Here is a 20,757-nt window from a genome sequence, read left to right on the forward strand (position 1 = left end):
ACCCTCCGTAGCCCCCGACACCACTCTTTCACATCCATCAACCTCCCTCTCCTCCCCCCCCACCTCGCCAAGCTGGCAATGGGGAGAAGCACGGGGGGTGGGGGGGAGCGCTGGCCAACATGGACAGGGTGAGCGAAGAGCCTGTCTCAGTCTCTCTACAATCCACTAACCACCCCCCCCATCCACTACCTCCCCACATCCCATTAGGTGCTCTCACTATCCCCCACCACCCCACCCCCACCCCCAGGCTCCAGCGCCTCTGCACACAACATACCCAGCCCAAGGGTTCCCGTCACGACCCACTATACCATCCCTCCATTCTCCTACCCACTCCTCCCTGCCCCTCTGTGCGATCACACCCCCCCCCCCCACCCCACTACTCTCAGCCGTCCTGCCGACAGCTCGGCACCCTCCTCTGCCCCAGACCCCACCCCTCCGGTTCCAGACATCGGACACCAGATAGGGTCCACAGCACCCACCTTGTGATTGATGTCTGAGCTGCTCCTCTCGGCGTCTGGAAGAGAGAGACAGACACGGATTATCGGTGAGTGACACGGGACTGGCCCAGCCCGGGGTTACCAAGCAGAGGTGGGTGGGGAGCAGGTATGGGATGCTGCTCCAGTTGGCAGGGCAGGTTGGCCCCAGGCTTCAGACTAACTCACTCCCAAGACTACGGATGCTGCTTTCGTATGGCAGTGCTCCACGGTGGGGCGGGAACAAAAGGGATCATTTCTCTCACTCGTGTGACTGGCCTCACCGAGGCTGTGGATGGGCAGTTCAGCGTGGCAACGTGGAGGGCAGCTGAAATCTCAGGGGACCTGGAAGCTCAAGCTGGCCAAATGGTCGCCTGGTCCTCAGTCGGTCTCTCCTAGGAAGCCCCATGAAGGCAGTGGACCAGGCAGGAGGAGGTGCCATTCTCCACCTCCCTCCTCACCACCTCCCCTTCACTCATCTCCCTCCTCACCACCTTCCCCTTCGCTCATCTCCCTCCTTACCTCCCTCTTTCCCCACCTCCCCTTCGCTCATCTCCCTCCTCACCAACCTTCTACCTCCTTCCCAACTCCCTCCTCACCACCTCCCCCTTCGCTCATCTCCCTTCTCACCCACCCTCTACCTCCTCCCCAACTCCCTCCTCCACCTTCCCCTTCACTCAGCTCCCTCCTCCCCTACCTCCCTCCTCACCCACCTCCCTCCTCACCACCTCCCCTTCGCTCATCTCCCTCCTCACCCACCCTCTACCTCCTCCCCAACTCCCTCCTCCCCCACCTTCCCCTTCACTCACCTCCCTCCTCCCCTACCTCCCTCCTCACCCACCTCCCTCCTCACTACCTCCCCCTTCGCTCATCTCCCTCCTCACCCACCCTCTACCTCCTCCCCAACTCCCTCCTCCCCCACCTTCCCCTTCACTCACCTCCCTCCTCCCCTACCTCGCTCCTCACCCACCTCCCTCCTCACTACCTCCCCCTTCGCTCATCTCCCTCCTCACCCACCCTCTACCTCCTCCCCAACTCCCTCCTCCCCCACCTTCCCCAACTCCCTCCTCCCCCACCTTCCCCTTCACTCACTTCCCTCCTCCCCTACTTCGCTCCTCACCCACCTCCCTCCTCACTACCTCCCCCTTCGCTCATCTCCCTCCTCACCCACCCTCTACCTCCTCCCCAACTCCCTCCTCCCCCACCTTCCCCTTCACTCACCTCCCTCCTCCCCTACCTCCCTTCTCACCCACCTCTCTCCTCCCAACCTCCCCCTCACTCATCTCTCTCCTCACCTCGCTCCTTCCCCACCTCTCTCTACCCCACCTCCCCTACACGCATCTTCCTCCTCCCCAACTCCCTCCTCCCTACCTCTCTCCTCCCCTACCTTCCCTCTTCCCCCAGCTCCCTCCTCCCCATGCCCTTTCCCACTGCACACACTCCATCTGAATGAGTTGGTCCCACCGCTTGAGTCTGGTTCCAGCCACCCCCTCCCACCCGGTCACACCCCCTCTTGCTACCCCCTCCCACCCGGTCACACCCCCTCTTGCCACCCCCTCCCACCCGGTCACACCACACTGGCAGAGGCAGACACATACCCATATGGAAGCTTAGCCCCCACCCCATCCTTGTGTCACCAGTGAGAGTTGGGTGGGGGTGGGGAGGGGTGTAGAGATATGTTGGGATGAGATGGTGCGGGTAGTGAGGCGATAGCGATGTTCCACCCTCCTGGCAGTTGTACCTGTAAGCATGGCTGTACCTGTAAGATCCAGCTGGGACTCCAATCCGGCACTCTCACATTCTGTCTCTTTGTTCATTCTTATTTCTGCAGGGAGATGACAAACATTAACTTCAGACACAGGCTGTCCCCGGGTTACCAGCGCTTGGCATTTCACACTGACACTGCTCCCCTCATACCATCACATTGAAAAGTCCAACGTTTGTACAAACACGACATTCCACTAACGACAGAACGAGTTTCCTCTCTCTTTACTTTTGGTTAATGTTTCTTATGAATTTTCTTGGCTTATTGCAATATTGCAGAGGTATAGTTACAATACCCAGTGAGTTTTGTGTATTTTTTGACTTATGGACTTCAGTAAAAGTGGAACTGTTCTTTCCTGGGTAGTTAGGGGTGACATAACGAGACAGAGAGAAAGAGTGACTGACAGTGAGAGAGAGGGTGAGGGAGAGAAGGAGAGGGAGGAAAGATTGTGAAATAGAGATATGGAAAAGAGAGTGAGTCAGAGATACGAAGATACAGATGGACAAAAGAGATAGCAGGGGAGAAGTAGTGGTAGTGAGAGAGAATGGGAGATAGAGAGGCAGTGAGAGAGAGAGAGATGGAAAGATAGGTACAGAAAGGAAAATCAAGGGGAAAGAAATGGAGAAGAGAAGGAAAAGATGGATAAAAGAAAACAAAAGAGAGAGAGAACAGCAGGGGGGAGGTGAGGGATAGAGGGAAAGGGAGAGCCATGGAGAGAGTGAGAGAGCAGAGCAGAGACAGAGGAGGAAAGGAAGGGGGAACATTGAGACTGATGAGAAAGAGAGGGCAGGAGCTGGAGGGTGAAGTGGGAAGAGAGGGAAAGGAGACAGAGGGAGACTGGGTGGAGAGGCCAGTCACTCCTGTGTACCTCGACTACAGGAGGGAGGCCAGCAGATCCCAGAGTGGGGGAGGTAAGGATCAATCCCGGGAGAAGTGGACCAATCTCAGTGGGGGAGGGGTAACTACTCCAGGGGCTCAGGGTGGGCTCGAGGAGGGGATGGACCCACCAAAGGAGTTTGAGGAAAAGTGACCAAGGGGCAGGTTACAGGGTGTATAAACACAGGAGTTCCTGCAGGTTCCAGAAATCCGGAGTAACACGCACAAGATGCTGGAGAAACTCAGCAGGTCAAGCTGCATTAGGGGAGAGGAATAAGAAATCGACTCTTTATTCCTCCCCATAGATGTTGCCTGACCTGCTTTGTTCCTAGATCGTTTAGTGAAGGGAGAGACCGTCCCTGGCTTGTCTCTGGGAGGGGCCACTGGCTGGCTAAGAGGGGTAAAATGGTGTTCCAGCCCAGGATGTGGGTGGGTAGCAAGAGGACACCCTGGGCATTTACCATGGGGGGTGGGGGAGCTGGGGTGCTGACATCAGTGGTGGGTTCCGTGCCTGAACCATCCAAGGGGTGGGGAGGGAGGGCGGTGAACGCCAACCTCTACGCAGATGGTCTACCTGCAGCATGGAGAGCTCACAAAGTCCTCTCCTTCCATGGAAAGCTGAAGAAATTTGATATGTCTCCGTGCACCATCACTGACTTTTATCAATGCACATAGAAGCATCCCATCTGCATGCATCATAGCCTTGCACAGCAACTGCTCCGCCCGTCAACACAAGAAGCTGCAGACAGTTGCATATCACTAAAACCAGTGCTCCCTCCATGCAACACACATCAAAGTTGCTGGTGAACGCAGCAGGCCAGGCAGCATCTCTAGGAAGAGGTACAGTCGACGTTTCAGACCGAGACCCTTCATCAGGACTAACTGAAGGAAGAGTGAGTGTTTACACTACTCACTGTCTCAGTAAAGCAGCTGGCTTAATGAAAGACCCCACCCACCCAGGACATTCTCTCTTCTCCCCCCTCCCATCAGGGAGAAGATACAAAACCCTGAAAGTACATATTCCTGGCTCAAGGGGATAATCGAATTCCAGCTCACTTAGAGCGAGACCTTCGTCTTCGTTAAAATTGCTTTGTCTTTGTAAACAAGGTGGGACAGTGGAAACCTGATTGGATGAGGACTATCCAATCAGGAGGGACGGACGACGGGGGTATAAATACCACCAGACTAGACATGCCCAGGCATCATCCCTGATGAAGATGGCAGAGTTCATCATCAAAACTTCAGTTAAAATAGATGGCTGACCTGGCTGGAAGCCCGAGAAGAGTTTATTAATAATAAATCAATACCAATACCAAGACAGTCTCAACAAATCAAGTCATCCCGTTCTTGAAGTACCAAGTAATTTAATGTGTCACGGGTGCAGTTCCGCACCCACTTGCTGAACCTCACCTCCCTTTCACCCATCTGTCCAGCTCTTCGTCCCTGCCACCAATGCCCCTGGGGCCAGTGGGACTGTTGGTCCAACTCTCTGGATGGAGAGGTCGTCCCCAGACGGGGCAGACCTGATTGTTTCAGACGGTAGGGTGGAGGGAAGGGGTTCCAGTACAAAGAGTGCCACAGAGCAATACTGCATGCTTACAGACCATTCGGCCCAACCATTCCGTGCTGACCTCGGTGCCTAACTTGGCCAGCCCTGACACCCCAAAAACTTTATCCCCATCTCCAAAGCATAGGTCAGGAGGGAGTGGAGTGCCCACCCCCACCCCTACCTTCTTATTCTGACTTCTGCCCCTTCCTTTCCAATCCTGGTGAAGTATCTCAGCCAAAAATGTCAACTGTTTACTCTCCCCCACAGATGCCGCCTGACCTGCTGAGCTTCTCCAGCATTTTGTGTGTGTTTCTCTAGATCAGGGGTCCCCAATCTTTTTTTATGCCGCTGACCAATACCATTAAGCAAGGGGTCCTTGGACAACAGCTAGGAACCCCTGCTCGAGATACTTCCCCATTTATGCTTCACCCTGTCGGGTCTTCTTTCCCCTGGTGTTCATGAATTCAACCAGAGACCAGTCAGCTGAAGTAGAACATCCACAAATGAAAACCCTACGGTTACAAAAGGGGTCCCTTGTTTAGCAGGAACTCCAGGAACTCTGGCCTGCAGCATTTAATTAAAATGTTACCAGCACTGACTACTACAATGCAAATGGTTAGGTGATGCGCAATTGACCCACCAGCTTTCTGGGATGTACCCTTTGTGTTAGTCGCTAGATCATGTTCTCCCTGAGTCAATTTGTTAAGCTGCCATTTCTGAAACAGTAGTTTCACTGGGATGCCTGCTTTTCCCTCACTGTGAGTACTGCCACATCCTGGGTGGTGTTAAAACTGCATTTTTGTCCGAGACACTTCATCAGGATTGGAAAGGAAGGGGCAGGAGTCAGAATAAGAAGGGAGGGGTGGGGTGGGAGGTGGAGTACAAGCTGGCAGGGGGTGGGTGGGTGTGGGTGAAGTAAGAAGCAGGGAGGGGATAGGTGGAAGCGGTGCAGGACTGAAGGAAGTATCTAACAGGTGAAGACAGTGGACCATGGAATAAAGAGAAGGAGGAGGGGAACCAGAGGGAGGCACAGGCTGCAATGGAATTGCTGAACAGAAGCGTATTGGAATTGGTATTGGTTTATTATTGTCACATGCACTGAGGTACAGTGAAAAGCTTGTCTTGCATACTGTTCATACAGATCAAATCACTACACAGTGCACTGAAGTAAAACGATAAAAACAATGACAGAACAGAGAATAAAGTGAACAGTGACAGAGAAAGTGCTGTGCAGGTAAACAATAAGGAGCAAGATCGTAACGAGGGAGATGAGGTCAAAAGTCCATTTTAACTTACTGGTGGTCTGCTGAATGGTCTTATAACAGTGGGGTAGAAGCAGTCCATGAACCTGGTGGTGTGTGCTTTCAGGCTTTTGTACCTTCTGCCCGATAGACGGGGGAGAAGACAGGATGTCAGGGGTGGATGGGGTTTTTGATTATGTTGGCTGCATTACTGAGGCAGCGAAAGAGTTCGTAGAGGGGAGGCTGGTTTTTGTGATGTTCAAAGCTGCGTCCACAACTCTGCAATTTGTCAACTGAAGGAATTTTACTTCACCATAAAGATTGTAAATACGGCTAAAAAGCCAGGGTTATATCTCCCTGCCACACTTGGCCACCTGCACAATCCTGCTCTTCAGATGAACACAGTACTTGAGGCATAGAGCACTACAGCATTGAAACAAGCCTTTTGGCCCATCTAGTTCATACTGACCTGATCTTCTGCCTAGTCCCATCTACCTGCACCCAGACCATATCCCTCCCTACCTCTCTCATATATCTACCAATTCATTATACATTACAAGTGAACCCCCATTTACCATTTACTCTGGCAGCTCATTCCACAATCTCAGCACCCCCTGAGTGAAGAAGTTTCTCCTCAGATTCCCCTTAATATTTCACCTTGCATCTTAAACTTCTTAAAGCCTGCATACCCCTATCTATACCCCTCATAATTTTGTATACTGTACCTCCATAAGATCTCCCCCATTCTCCTGCCCTGCAGTGAATGAAATCGTAACCTACTCAACCCCTCCCTAAAACTCAGGTTCACAAACCCCAGCACCATCCTTGTAAGTTTTCTCTGCACTCTTTCAATCTGATTGATATATTTCCTGTAGCTAGATAGCCAAACCTGCACACAGTACTCCAAACTAGACCCCACTAATGTCTCAACAAAATATACAACTTGATATATGATCTGAACAGCATCATCATTCCAGAGGTTACACAATGGAATTTCTAGCTGTAATTTCTTACTGAGATAGGGGAAGTGGGCCAGAGACTTAGAGAGAATCTGAAGGTGACCTTCTTCTGCCTGAGTGGTGACTGCCTCCCAGGCAGAGAAGGGTACGGGGGTGGGGGGCCAAGTTCTAGAAGATGTGGTGAAAGCAGATGCGTGTGCACTGGCCAGTGCAGGCAGCAGACTGAACAGCCTGTTTCCATGCTGTGTGATTCCATGAAGTTTAACACCATTCCAACACTGTCACTGACGGTCTCAAGTCATTATGTTTTACTTGAAATTCTTACCCAGGATTGCTGATGATATTCTTGCACCTTTTCCATTACAGATACTCTTTTATATTGCCCCTTACTGGATAATTAATCTCTGCCACAACCACCCAGCTGTGGGGAGCGCACTCCCTGATCTCCCTGCATGACCTCCAGTGCCCTACAATTTAATCACCCTTTGCTGCAAGTGAGATGATGCCCTTTGGAAGGACTCGTAAGTGTGAAACCCACAGAGTGATTGGTAGGGTCAGGAGCCATACCACACCGAAACAGTCTCTTCAGCCACACTTGTCCATGCTGTACAAGATTCCCACCTGCCTACTCCAGGTACCGCAGACAACACAGGATTCTGCAGCTACAAAGGCAACACCAGCAGCTGGCTCCACCTCATTAGGAGCCTGAGATCACCAAAGAGTCTAAAGAAAATTTCTACAGATGTGCAGTGGAGACAACCTCTTCTGGTGCATCATCTCCTGGTATGGAGATCTAATCTACAGGATCGAAAGAAGCCGTAGACTCAGTGAGCACAAGACTCCCCACCACTGAGGGCATCTTCAAAAGTCTGTGGCTCATGAAATCGGAGGCACAGGAGACTGGAGACCCGCACTGAATGTTTTAGTACCAGTTTCTTCCTCTCCACCACCAAATTTCTGAACAGCCCATGAACCCACAAACACCACCTTGTTATTCACTTTTTCTACTATAGAGGTGTTGAACTTTGACAGGACAAATGAAAGGAGACAGTGTACTATACAGGGTAGGCCTTTATAGCATTGAAGTTCAGAGGGATCTTGGGGTCCAGGTCACCAAAAGTGGTCACACAGGTGGATAAAACAGTAAAGAAGATATACAGCATGATTGTCTTCATTGGTATGCGTTTTGAGTAGAAGAGTGAGGAAGTCACACTGCAGCTGTATGAAACATTAGTCACACCACACTTGGAGTATTGCGTGCAGTCTGACTGTCCTATTATAGGTAGGATGTGGATGTGGAGAGGGAGAGGCTGCAGAAGAGTGTTACCAGGAAGTGTCTGGATTACAGGATATGAGCTATCAAGGAGAGGTTATTGTTCTCCTTTGAGTATTGGTGAATGAATGGAGACCTTACAGAGGTTTTTAAAACTATAAGAAGCAAAGTTAGGGTAGACAGTTAGAAACTTTTCCCCAAGGGTAAAAATGTCAGACACCAGAAGGTATGCTTTTAAGGTTGGGTGGGGAGGGAAGTTTAAAGCTGACGTGAGGGACGATTTTTTTTTACACAGAGAGTGGTAGGTACTTGGAATGGATTACCAGGGGTAATGGTGGATACAGGAAGCTTGGTAGAGTTTAGGGAGCTGTTAGATAGACACAGGAATATGAATATAGAAGGATATGGAGGACACATAGGAAGAGAGCATTTACTATAAATTGGCCAGTCCTGATGAAGGGTCTCATCCCAAAATGTCGACTGTTTATGCATTTCCATAGATGCTGCACGATGTGCTGAGATCCTTCAGCAATTTGTGTGTGTTGCTCTAAACTGGCATCAAGATTGGCACATTGTGAGCTGAATGCCTGTCCAGTGCTGTACTGTTGTTCAAAAATCTTACTTCCAGAAATGTGGTAATCAGAAACATTTTTTTAAATTTCTGATATTCTTAGACACCCATTGATACACGACAGGTAGAGAGGAGAGAGAGAAGCTACACAGCAGCTGCCAGTGACCACACAAACAGGATGTTGGGCAGATGAATTTGTGGCTGCAGAGGTGAGGCAGGAGAGAGAGAGTCATTGATCCCTAGGGCACTAGGTGCATCTCCAGGAGAGCAGGCCAGATAGACTGCCCCTCACCAGGACCAGTCTGGATTCAGTTTGAGGGAGGAAGGCTGGGCAGGTGGAAAGTGTATCAGTGGGGGAGCATTATTGCGGTAGTGATCACAAAACAGCATAGACATAGAAAAGCGGAGGGATAAGATGGGAGCAAAGGCTCCAAATCAGGATAAAGTCAGCTCTACTGAAGTTAACAAGACTGGACTAGAAGGAGACGCTTGGAAGAAAATCAATCTCAGCAGCAAAGGAAGGATCTTGAGGAGAGATTGAATATGTTCCGGTCAAACATGTTTCCACAAACAGAAAGGATAGGACAGCTAAATATAGGTGCACTCAGTGAAAGATAAGGCAAGAAAGGGAAGCTTATGTCAAGCACCAGGAGTGCAGAGCAGTGAGGAAGAGAAGTGAGGAAGATGAAGACACAGTAAAAAATAATCACAATAATATTTTTCACAAAAGAGGGTATGAATCAAAGATGTAGTTTAGAGAAATAAATGTGAAACTGTGGATGGGTAAACAGGGTAAAAGAGGAAGTGGTAAGGCGTTTATCTCAAACTTTAATTCTGTTTCAGATGCTGCCTGACCTGCTGATTGTTTTCAGTATTTTCTGCTTTTATTTTAGATTTCCAGCATCTGCAGTTGCTTTGATATTTATTTATCGTTAAAGCATTTATCATCCTGGAGTATAGATAAATTAGCAGGCCCAGAAAACGCATATGACAGGCTGTTAAAAGAAGAAAGGGAGAAAACTGGAAAGGCTCTCCCTACAATTTTTATATCTTCATGGCTGCAGGGACAGTACCAGGCAGTGAAGGAGAGTTGGTGTTGTACAAGATGGTGGGTGGGGGGAACTGTGGAAGTACAATGCCGTTAGCTTAATTTTAGCACTGGGATCCATTCTGAAGGGCGGATAGATCTTGACTGAGGTGGGCACAGATTGATCAAGCCAGTCAGTGCGGGTTTGTTAAGGGAACATCATGTTTGACAGAGGTGACGAGGTGCAGGTGGATGAAGCACGTGATGTAGGTTACATGGAGCCTGGTGAAACTTTTAACAGGTTGAGCAGAAAAGTAAGAACCCATGGGATCCCCAAGGCAAGTGGGTTCAGTGGAAGGTTCAGACAGCAAGGTGCTCCCATTGGGGACGGCGGGGGGTGGGGGGGCTGCACAGGCCTCAGTACTCCACCCTCGCCTTCAGGAACAGACCTGAACAATCCAGGCCTTGGTGTGAGTAAGTGGGCAGGGGTTCTGCAGCAGTACGAAGATTAACCATGCATCCACAGTCCAGATTGCAGGACGATCATGATAGACTGTGCTGGGCAAAGGAGGTCCAAATAGATTTTAGCCAGGTCAGCGTTCCTGGTCTGTCTCTGAAGCTCAGCATGTAAGGCAGAACAATGGTGGTTGGAGATTCAATCGTTAGGGGGACAAACTGGAGATTATTTGGCTGGAAAGATACTCCAGGATGGTATGTTGCCTCCCAGATGTCAGGGTTAAGGTTGTCTCGGAGCACTCTCAAGGGGTAAGGTGAGTAGCCCGAGGTTGCATTGTACATTTGCACAACAGACAGAGGAAGGATGGTGGAGTAGGTCCTGCACAGTGAGTATAGGGAGTTGGGAAAGAGACTGAAAAGCAAAACCTTGAAGGTAGCAACCTTTGAATTACTCCTGGTGCGACATGCTTGTCAGGGCAGGAATAGAAAGATGGAACGGATGAATGTGTGGCTGAGAACTGGTGCAGGGGGCAGAGTTTCAGGTTCTTGGATCATTGGAATCTCCTCTAGGGCAGGGGTGATCTACCTGTACAAGATGAGTAGGTTGAACTTTAACAGGTGGGGAACCAATATCCTGGCCGGGAAGCTCGCTAGTGCTATTCAGGAGGGTTTCAACTAGTTTGGCAAGGGAATGGGAACCAGAGCATTAGGTTGGAAAGTGGAGGGACTGAGAGGAAGGCTGTCGCCATGACCAGTAAGGACAAGCAGGAGCAGGGTAATAGATACATTGGGATAGACAGATTGAAATGTGTGTATTTTAAAGCAAGGAGAAATATGGGTAAGGCTGACGAATTTAGAAGAACATGGATCAGTGCACGGAACTATGATGATGTGGCCATAACAAAGACCTGGTTGAGAGAGAGGGACATGGCTTGATGCTTCAAGTTCCACGGTTTCAATGCTTAAAGAATGATATGGCGGGAGATAAAATAAATTTGGGGGAGGGAGGGGAGTAATGCTATTAATCAGCTGCATTCAAAGGACACCATAAGACTGTAAAACATAGGAGTAGAATTAGGCCATTTGGCCCATTGAGTCTGCTCCGCCATTTCATTACTGCTGATCCATTTTTCCTCTCAGCCCCAGTCCCCTGCCTTCTCCCCACATTCCTTCATGCCCTGACCAAACAAGACTCTATCAACCTCGGCCTTAAACATATGAGGGGTGATTCATAAGTTCGTGGCCTAAGGTAGAAGGAGTCAATTTTAGAAAACCTAGCACATTTATTTTTCAACATAGTCCCCTCCTACATGTACACACTCAGTCCAGCGGTCGTGGAGCATAAGGATCCCTTGTTTGTAGAAGTGGTTGACAGCAGGGGTGATTAATAAGTTCATGGCCTAAAGTAGAAGGAGATGAGTTATTAACTTCAAACTTTCTGCATTTTCACTCAAAGAGTTGAACTGCACGTGCATGTAACGGGAGTATGTTGGACCTCCAGGTAGTCCACAGCAGGGGTGATTGATAAGTTCATAGCCTAAGGTAGAAGGAGGTAAGTTATACAGCTCTCGTTACATGCACGTGCAGTTCAACTCTTTGTGTGAAAATGCAGAAAATTTGAAGTTAATAACTCGTCTCTTTCTACCTTAGGCCACAAACTTATCAATTAGCCCTCGTACATACAGACTTGGCTTCCACTGATTCACCACTCTCTGGCTAAAGAAATTCCTCCTCATCTCATTCTAAAAGGGCACCCCTCTATTCTGAGGCTGTGTCTTCAACTCTCCCACCATAGGAAACAAAGTGAATGATCGTACACTTCCCCACACTGTGTTCCATCTGCCACTTCTTTGCCCATTCTCCTAATATGTCTAAGTCCTTTTGTAGCCTCTCTACTTCCTCAGAACTACTTCCCTCTCCACCTACCTTCATATCATCTGCAAATTTTGCAACAAAGCCATTAATCTATTGTCCAAATCATTGACATATAACAGAAAAAGAATTGGTCCCAAAACAGACCCCTGTGGAACACCACTAGTCACCAGCAGCTAACCAGAAAGGCTCCCTTTATTCCCACTCATTGCCCCCTGCCAGTCAGCCACTGCTTTATCCATGTTAGAATCTTCCCTGCACAGAATAGAGGCCTCATCCTCTGCATCTACATGGATACATCTCAAATACTAGAAAGGTGCAATCACTATATTGGATGATGCAGAGTCCCCAATAGACACTGAGACGTTGAGCAGCAGATATGCAGGCTGATTAGGGAAACATATAAGAACAATAAGGTTGTTGTTGTGGGTGACTTCACCTTCTCCCATGTAGACATGGACCTCCTTAGTGAAAGAAGTTTAGGTGGAGAAGAAATTGTTAGGTACATCCAGGAGAGTTTCTTAAATCAATGTGGAGCCACACTGGACCTGGTGCTGGGAAATGAGCCTGGCCAGGTGACTGACCTTTCAGTGGGGAACAATTAGGGAACTGTGACCACAATTCCTTAGGTTTTAAGATAACTATAGATAAGGATAAATAAGTACAGACTTTATGGGAGAGTATTAAATTGGAGCAGGGAAAATTATGAGACTATTAAACAGGAACTAGGGAAAGTTCATTGGGAACAGCTGCTTTTGGGCAAGTCCACATGTTACATGTAGAGCGTGCTTAAAGACCAACTACACAATGTATAGGAAAGGCATGTTCCAGTAGGAAGGAAGGATAAGGGTGGCAAGGTAAGGCAACTTTACATGACGAGAGAGATGGCAAATGTAGTCAAGAAGAAAAAGGAAGCACATGTTGGGTTTAGGAAGCCAAAATTAAGCAGAGCCCTTGAGGGATATGAAGAAGCTGCAAAAGAACTCAAGCAGAGTTAGGAAAGCCGGAATGAGTCATAAAAGGTCCTTGGCAAGTAAGATTAAAGAGAATCCCAAGACATTCTATATATACATCAATAGCATGAAGATAACTAGGGAGAGGGTAGGACCACTCAAAGATAAAGAAAGGAACATGTGCTTGGAGGTGAAGAATGTGGATAAAGAGATCAGTGTGGAGCATATTAATGTGAAGGAGTGTTTGAAAATAAAGGCAGAGGTAGTGTTGGGTCTTTTAAAGAACACTAAGGTGGATAAGTTCACAAGGGCATGATGTGCTATAGATCGATGGGCCTTGACCAATCTCTTCGTGTCCTCTCCAGCCACAGGTGAGGTCTCAGATGACTGGTGATTAGCTGATATTGTTCTATTATTCAAGAAGGGAACCAGAGATAATCCTGGAAACTACAGGCCATCGACTCTCACGTCAGGGGTAGGGATGTTACTGGAGAGGATGCTTAGGGATTGGATTTACGACCATTTGGAAAACCTTGGCCTAATTAGATACAGTCAGCATGACTGCGCAGAGAAAGACGTGTCTTATGAACTTGATTGAGTTTTTCGAGAAAGTGACGGAGGTGATTGATGAAAGTAGAGCTGTGGATGTCGTCTACATGAATCTTATTAAGGTGTTTAACAAGGTTCCTCATAGGAGGTTCATTGGGAAGATTAAGATGAATGGGATCCATGGTGAATTGTCTGTTTGGATTCAAAACTGGCTTCCACATTGAAGAAAGAGGGTAGTGGTGAATGGGACCTACTTGGGCTGAAGATATTCTGCAGGGATCTGTACTGGGACCTCTGCTGTTTGTGATATATATAAATAGCTTGGATAGGGTAGAAGATTGCCAAAGAGTATAGTGGGATATAGATCAGTAGCAGATATGGGCAGAGAAATGGCAGACGGAGTTTAACCCGGCCAAATGTGAAGTGTTGCACTTTGGGAGATCAGAGGTAAAGAGACAGTGTACTGTTAAAGGCAGGAACCTTAACAGTGTTGATGAGCAGAGAGATCTTGGGGTCCCAAGTCCATAGTTCCCTGAGTGTGGCTACGCAGGCTGATAGGGTGATAATGAAGCATATGGCACACTTGCCTTAATGAGTGAAGGCATTTGGTTCAAGAGACAGGAAGTTATGGCAGCTTTAGAGAAATCTGGTTTAGGCCACATCTGGAGTATTGCATTCAATGTGGGATGCCCACTACAGGAAGGACGTGGAGGCTTTGGAGGGGGTGCAAAAGAGGTTCACCAGGATGCTGCCTGGATTAGAGGGCATGTGGGTATGAAGACAGGTTGGGCAAACTTGGATTGGTGGAGTGGTGGAAGATGAGGGGAGATTTGATAGAGATCTATATGATTATGAGAGGCATTTTGGGCTTCAAGTGCATAGTTCCCTGATGTGGTCTGGGGAACGTGAGTTAAGATTGAATAGATTAGGACTGTGTTCTTCAGAACACAGAAGACCAAGAGGAGACTTGATAGAGTTTTACAAAATTATGAGGGGTAAAGGTAGGTTAAATGCATGCAGGCTTTTTCCACTGAGGTTGGTTGGGATTACAACCAGCAGTCATGGGTTAAAGGTGAAAAGTTTAAGTGAAACATGAGGGGAAACTTCCTCAGTCGGAGGGTGGTGAGTGTGGAACAAGCTACCAGCACAAGTAGTGCAGGTGAGCTCAATTTCAACGTTTAAGAGAAGTTGGATAGGTACATCAACAGTAGGGATATGGAAGGCTATGGTCCCGGTGCAGGTCGATGGGGGTCAGCAATTTAAATGGTTTTGGCATGGACTAGATGGGCTGAAGGGCCTGTTTCTGTGCTGTACCTCTTTGTCTCTATAACTCTAAATAGAGTTCACAGGATTGAAATCTATAATACCAGAGGGTCTGCATTTCAGGTGAGAGGGGTTAAGTTCCACAGAACCATAGAACATCACAGCACAGAAAACAGGCTATTCGGCCCTTCTAGTCTGTGCCGAAACTTTATTCCGCTAGTCCCATTGACCTGCTCCCAGTCCATAACCCTCCAGACCTCTCCCATCCATGTATCTATCCAATTTATTTTTAAAACTTAAGAGTGAGCCCGTATTTACCATGTCAGATGGCAGCTCGTTCCACACTCCCACCACTCTCTGAGTGAAGAAGTTCCCCCTAAACTTTTCCCCTTTCACCCTAAAGCCATGTCCTCTCGTATTTATCTCTCCTAATCTAAGTGGAAAGAGCCTACTTGCATTTACTCTGTCTATACCCCTCATAATTTTGTAAACAAAGTTCAAAGAGCATGCTTTTAAAACAGAGAGTGGTGGGTTCCTGGAACGTGCTGCCAGGGTTGGTGGTGGAAGCTTTCAAGAGATGTTTAGATAGGCAGATGAACGTGCATAGGACAGGAGGGATATCTACATTGTGTAGGCAGAAGGAATGAATTTAGTTGGATTAATTAATTAGTTCAGTAAAACATCATGGGCTGAGGGGCTGGATCCTGTGCTAGTCTACAGTATGTTCTATGACCAAGACTAGGGAAGGGAGAGAAAGCAATGAGGGGCAGTGAGATGATTAGGAAGGCTTTTGGGATGTTTCCTCTATCGCCTCATGCACAGAGAGTAAGGGACAGGGAAGCTATTATGCTCAAACTGTATCTTACACCAATGGTCCGAGGGACCACATTACAGGAGGGATGTGATTACTCCGGAGAGGGAATAAGGTCGTTGGCTCTAGCTATGAGGATGGGCTGGACTGGCTGGATTGTTTCCTTTGGAACTGTGGTAAGACTTCACCATGGCTTATAAGATTGACAAGTGATTACTGAATCCTTTGTTGTGCCCAGGCCATGTCCATTAGACAAAGAACAGGGCCTGCATTGGTATTGACTCTGATTCCATGACTCAACAGAAGGATGGAACCCTTCAGCCAAAACAGACCTCAATCCAAGCGAGCAGCACAGTGGCCGGGGAAAATCACGACTTCCCACACAGACCCCCAACAGGACTGCCAGTCGGGAGGGATTCAGACTGAGTAAACAGGAAAGACATTGCATATGTCAGTCAGGCCAAGGGACTCGATTGACGTATACGCATTCGTGAGACTAAGAGCATTGAACAGAAACACACCGTCCAGCTCACCATGTTGTGATGAATTAATTAAATTAGTAATCAAATACCAAACTAAACTAGTCCTTCTGCCTACACAATGTCCTTAACCCTCCATTCTACACGTTCGTGTACATATCTGAGAGCCACCACCATGCCTGGCAGCGCATTCCAGGGTGTGAAAAAAACACCCATCCCGCAGATCTCCTTTGAACTTACCCCCCTCTCTTTAAACGTATGCACTCTGCTATTAGACATTTCACCTCTCGCCTGAAGGAACGCAGCTCCATCAACACTCAAGAAGTTTGACACCATCCAGTACAAGGCAGCCCACTTGACTGGTACCCCTTCCACAAGCATCCAATCCCTCCACCATCGCTGAACAGTTGCAGCAGTGTGTACTATCTACAAGATGCACTGCAACAACACACCGAAGTTCCTAAGGCAGCACCTTCCAGACTCACGACCACCACCATCTAGAAGGACGAAAACAGCAGAAACCTGGGAACACCACCACTTGGAAATCCCTCTCCAAGTCACTCACCATCCTGACTTGGAAACATAACGCCGTTCCTTCACTGTTGCTGGGTCAAAATTATGGAATTCCCTCCCACTATGGGTGTACCTACGCCTCAGGGACTGCAGCGGTTCAAGAAGGCAGCTCATCACCACCCTTCTCAAGGGTAACTAGGGACAGGCAATAAATGTCGGCTGAGCTGACGATGCCCACGTCCCATAAATGAACAAATAAAAAAATAAAATAAAACCTTCAGGAAAAGATACTGGTTGTTGATCTATGCCCTTTCACAATCTTATAAACTTCTATCGGATTTCCACAGTCTCTGTCATTCCAGAGAAAACAACCCAAGTTTATCCAACCTCCCCTTCCAGCCCATACCCTCTAATTCAGGCAGTATCCTGGTGAAATTCTTCTGCACCCTCTCCAGAGCCTCCACATTCTTACTGCAATTGAGCTCCCAGAGCTGAAAACAATATCACAGATGTAGCCAAAGCAGAGTTTTACTAAGTTACATTACAACTTCCTGACTCCTGAACTCAGAGCTTTGACGATACAAGTAAGCTACGTGAACTTCTTTACCACTCCATCAGCCTGGCAGCCACTTTCAGAGACCTGTGGACTTGGACCCCCGTACAAGAATAGAGTGGAGGGTGGAGCTGTCTGCTTGGCAGAGGCATCTATTATTGGAGAGTGTGGGTAGGGGACTTAAGGAGGAACTGTTTTTTCACCCGGAGGTGGGGGTGGTTAGAATCTGGAACACAATACCTGAGGGGGTGGTGGAGGCAGAGCCATTCTCGTATAGAAGCAGAATCTACACTCACCAAGGCAGAGACTGTGATAGACAAATGCTGTGGAATTAGGATAGATACTGATGGATGGTCTGGGGGCTTGGTCCTGTGCTGGAATTCAGGTCAGGGGTGGGGGGGAGTGGTGAAGTAACATTTCAAGTGATGGGCTGAAGGGGTAAAAGCAAAGTTTGGAAAAACCTCTCTGCCGGTGGGTGGTGGGAAACTGAAACTCTTCCGTCAGAGGGTGGGGGAGGTGGCAGCAAGTCTAACCACACGTAGACTGCAAGGCCACAGAACCCTGTGAGGGGAGGTGGGAATAGGAGGGGCAACTCTTTTCCAGATGGCCCAAATGGCCTTTAAGGTCACACGCTTTCTATGGCCTCTCCGCCTCGATTCTTACTCACCGTGCTGCTGCATGCCCTTACTCTCTAATGAGTCACTAATAATTGTCAGTGACACGGGAGCCCCAGCATGTTATTTTATTTAGGGATTCAAATGGAGCAGGCCTTTCTGGCCCAGTAAGCTGCATCACCCTGCAGTCCACAGATTTAACCCCCGCCTAATCACTGGACAGTTTACAATGACCAATTAACTGGTACGTCTTTGGGAGGAGATCAAACAAGCTGGAGGAAACATACATAGACACGTGAAGAACATAAAAACTTTCTCACAAAGGATGCCGGAGGTGAACTTCGAGCTCCGATGTCCCGAGCTGTAATAACATTGTGCTAACTGCTACACTGCCGTGGCACCCCGAAGAACATCTTCTTCTCATCCACCATCAGATTTCTGACTGCTTCACTAACCCATGAACACTACCCTCGCTGTCCCTCTTCTTCACAATATTTTTAAACTATTTGTTTTTGTGACTTTTGGTAAATTTTATGACCATAACGCTGCCACAAAACAACAAATGTCACACCACACGTCAGGGATAACAAAGCTGATTCTGATTCTGCTGAGACGCAGGCAATGCAGCACGCCAACACACACTGAATACACTTTCTCTCAAATTAAACAATATCGAAACACCCGCGTGCTCCAAGGTGCACATTCTGAAGGCATGACAAAGTCACAAAATGTCTAAATCAGAAACACATTGAAGCTCAAACACTCAGGCTGAAATAACCACACAAACTGACATGGAGAGCCAAGCATGCGTGACACAGACTGGCCAATGGAGCACTTACGCAGTAGAAAACACACAGCCACGGACCACTCTGGTTGACATACTTTGAACAAAGTTATGGACATTCCACTGCTCCCTGACAGAAAATCGGTATGAACACTGCCACTGCTGGCTGTGTGGGAACTTCCAGACTCAGACCTTGTCCAGGGAACCTTCGTATCTCAGAGGACCTGTTGCTGTAGGAGAGCTGAGCCAAAGACAGATCTCCCACAGTGGGGCACTGAACACATCACCACATCCCCACTGCCCCCAAGAACAACACATCCGCGTTTGTACACCACTATAAAACATGACAGCGAGCCACATCGGGAGATGTTAGCAGGAGGGGGAGCAGAAAGTTATTCAGAGGAGGTGAGCGGTTTGCATAATGATGTGCCTTAAAGGAAAGACAAGTATCACCTGATAATGGGTGGGGTAAATGTGGGGTTCAGAGGGGTGCAGAGACCGAGGAGCGACAGAGAGCCCGGGATGTTGCACAGAAAGGAGAGGGGAAGAAAAAGCTGAGTGTACCAGATTACTGAGTCCCAGCGACTGGGTTCCACCTTCACCCACACACCATCCTCTCAGTGCTCCACTTTCACTGCCTCCACCAACGGTTTCAGCACGGATTCAGAGGGCTGCCAGCTCGCGAGCTAGGAGAGGTGTCGGGACACCAGAGGTCAGGGGACGGTGGAGAGTGGGAAAGACAACCTGGCGTGACGGAGTGGCAGTCGGAGAGATGCCTGAGTCAGCCCCCCCCCACCCCCACCCCCTGGGGGTGGAGGAAGGACGTGTATCGCTCAGCCCCCGAGACGCACTTTGTAAGCAAATCAGCCTCTGCACGTGGTGCAACAGGCACTGGTGAGACAACCACATCAAACCACACGTGGCCTCCGCTGGAAGCTCGAGCTGACTCGCACAGCCCAGCAAACCCTGCTGCTCAGACTATACCCGGTTAACTCCTTCCGCACCAAGCCTCCCCTGTGGCTGAGTCCACGCAGGATGAATATACCTCCAGATTAAATCCCACAACACAACACTGGGTTACACAATTCACCCAGGCAAAGACATTTATACTCCAAATCTGACTTACACACTCACAAGCTTCACCAATGTATCTGCCCTGAATCACACTCATTACAACCTGAATTACATACTCAAAAGCCTGATCAGTGTATCTGCCCCTGAATCACACTAATTACCCAATGATTTACACACTCATAAGCTTCACCAATGTATCTGCCCTGAATCACACTCGTTACAGCCCGAATTACACACTCAAAAGCCTGATCAGTGTATCTGCCCCAAATCACACTAATTACCCAATGATTTACACACTCATAAGCTTCATCAATGTATCTGCTCCGAATCACACTCATTACACCCTGATTTACACACTCACAAGCTTCACCAATGTATCTGCCCCGAATCACACTCATTACAACCCGAATTACACACTCAAAAGCTTGATTAGTGTACCTGCCTCTGAATCACACTAATTACCCCCTGATTTACATGCTCACAAGCTTCAGCAACGTATCTGTCCCGAATCACATTAATTACCCCCTGATTTACACACTCAAAAGCCTCATCAATGTATCTGCCCTGAATCACACTAATTACCCTGATTTACACACTCACAAGCTTCCCCTGAATCACACTAATTACCCCGACTTACACACTCACAAGCTTCCCCTGAATCACACTAATTACCCCGATTTACACACGCACAGACCATCAATATATGTACTTCTCAATCACACACACATTACACCCTGATTTACACACTCACAGGTTTCATCAACGTACCCATCCCTGACTCTCTTTAATTACACTCTGATTCACATACTTCTTCAATGTGCACCAGTTTACATGAGCACATTACTCCCCGGTCTACACCAGCTGTCTTACCTCGTACTGTCTTCCCCCTTCTGAGTCACACACTGCTGACCTACACACAGCCCTAACGATAAGTGCAATGCCTTTTTGCAGACAGCCCCTGACTGGCAGCACTGATGAGGTTACACAGTGTCTGGGTTCCTTGGCCACATCCACAGCCGAGCCTCAGCCCAGCCCAGGGATAGTTGACCCGGCCGTGGTTTGCCTGGGTTTTGGGCCGGCACTGTGGACGAGCTATGTGGGA

General features: G+C 48.4%; 1 protein-coding gene across 2 annotated transcripts in view; it reads right to left on the bottom strand.

Moving 5' to 3' along the window:
* The window catches only part of LOC140201726 (POU domain, class 2, transcription factor 2-like), a 57,947-nt gene extending 38,526 nt beyond the window's left edge, over positions 1-19,421 (bottom strand). For both annotated transcript variants that reach the window (XM_072266307.1, XM_072266308.1), the window contains exons 1-3: positions 19,146-19,421; positions 2,233-2,298; positions 480-514 (exon numbers count right to left, since the gene is read on the bottom strand). In XM_072266307.1, coding sequence (XP_072122408.1) covers positions 480-514; positions 2,233-2,290 — 93 coding nt within the window. In that variant the 5' untranslated portion in view covers positions 2,291-2,298; positions 19,146-19,421. The remainder of the gene's footprint in view (positions 1-479; positions 515-2,232; positions 2,299-19,145) is intronic.
* Between the last annotated feature and the right edge of the window lie 1,336 nt (positions 19,422-20,757).

This window comes from Mobula birostris, chromosome 8 (genome assembly GCF_030028105.1).
Source record: "Mobula birostris isolate sMobBir1 chromosome 8, sMobBir1.hap1, whole genome shotgun sequence".
In the NCBI taxonomy this organism is placed as follows: Eukaryota; Metazoa; Chordata; class Chondrichthyes; order Myliobatiformes; family Myliobatidae; genus Mobula; species Mobula birostris.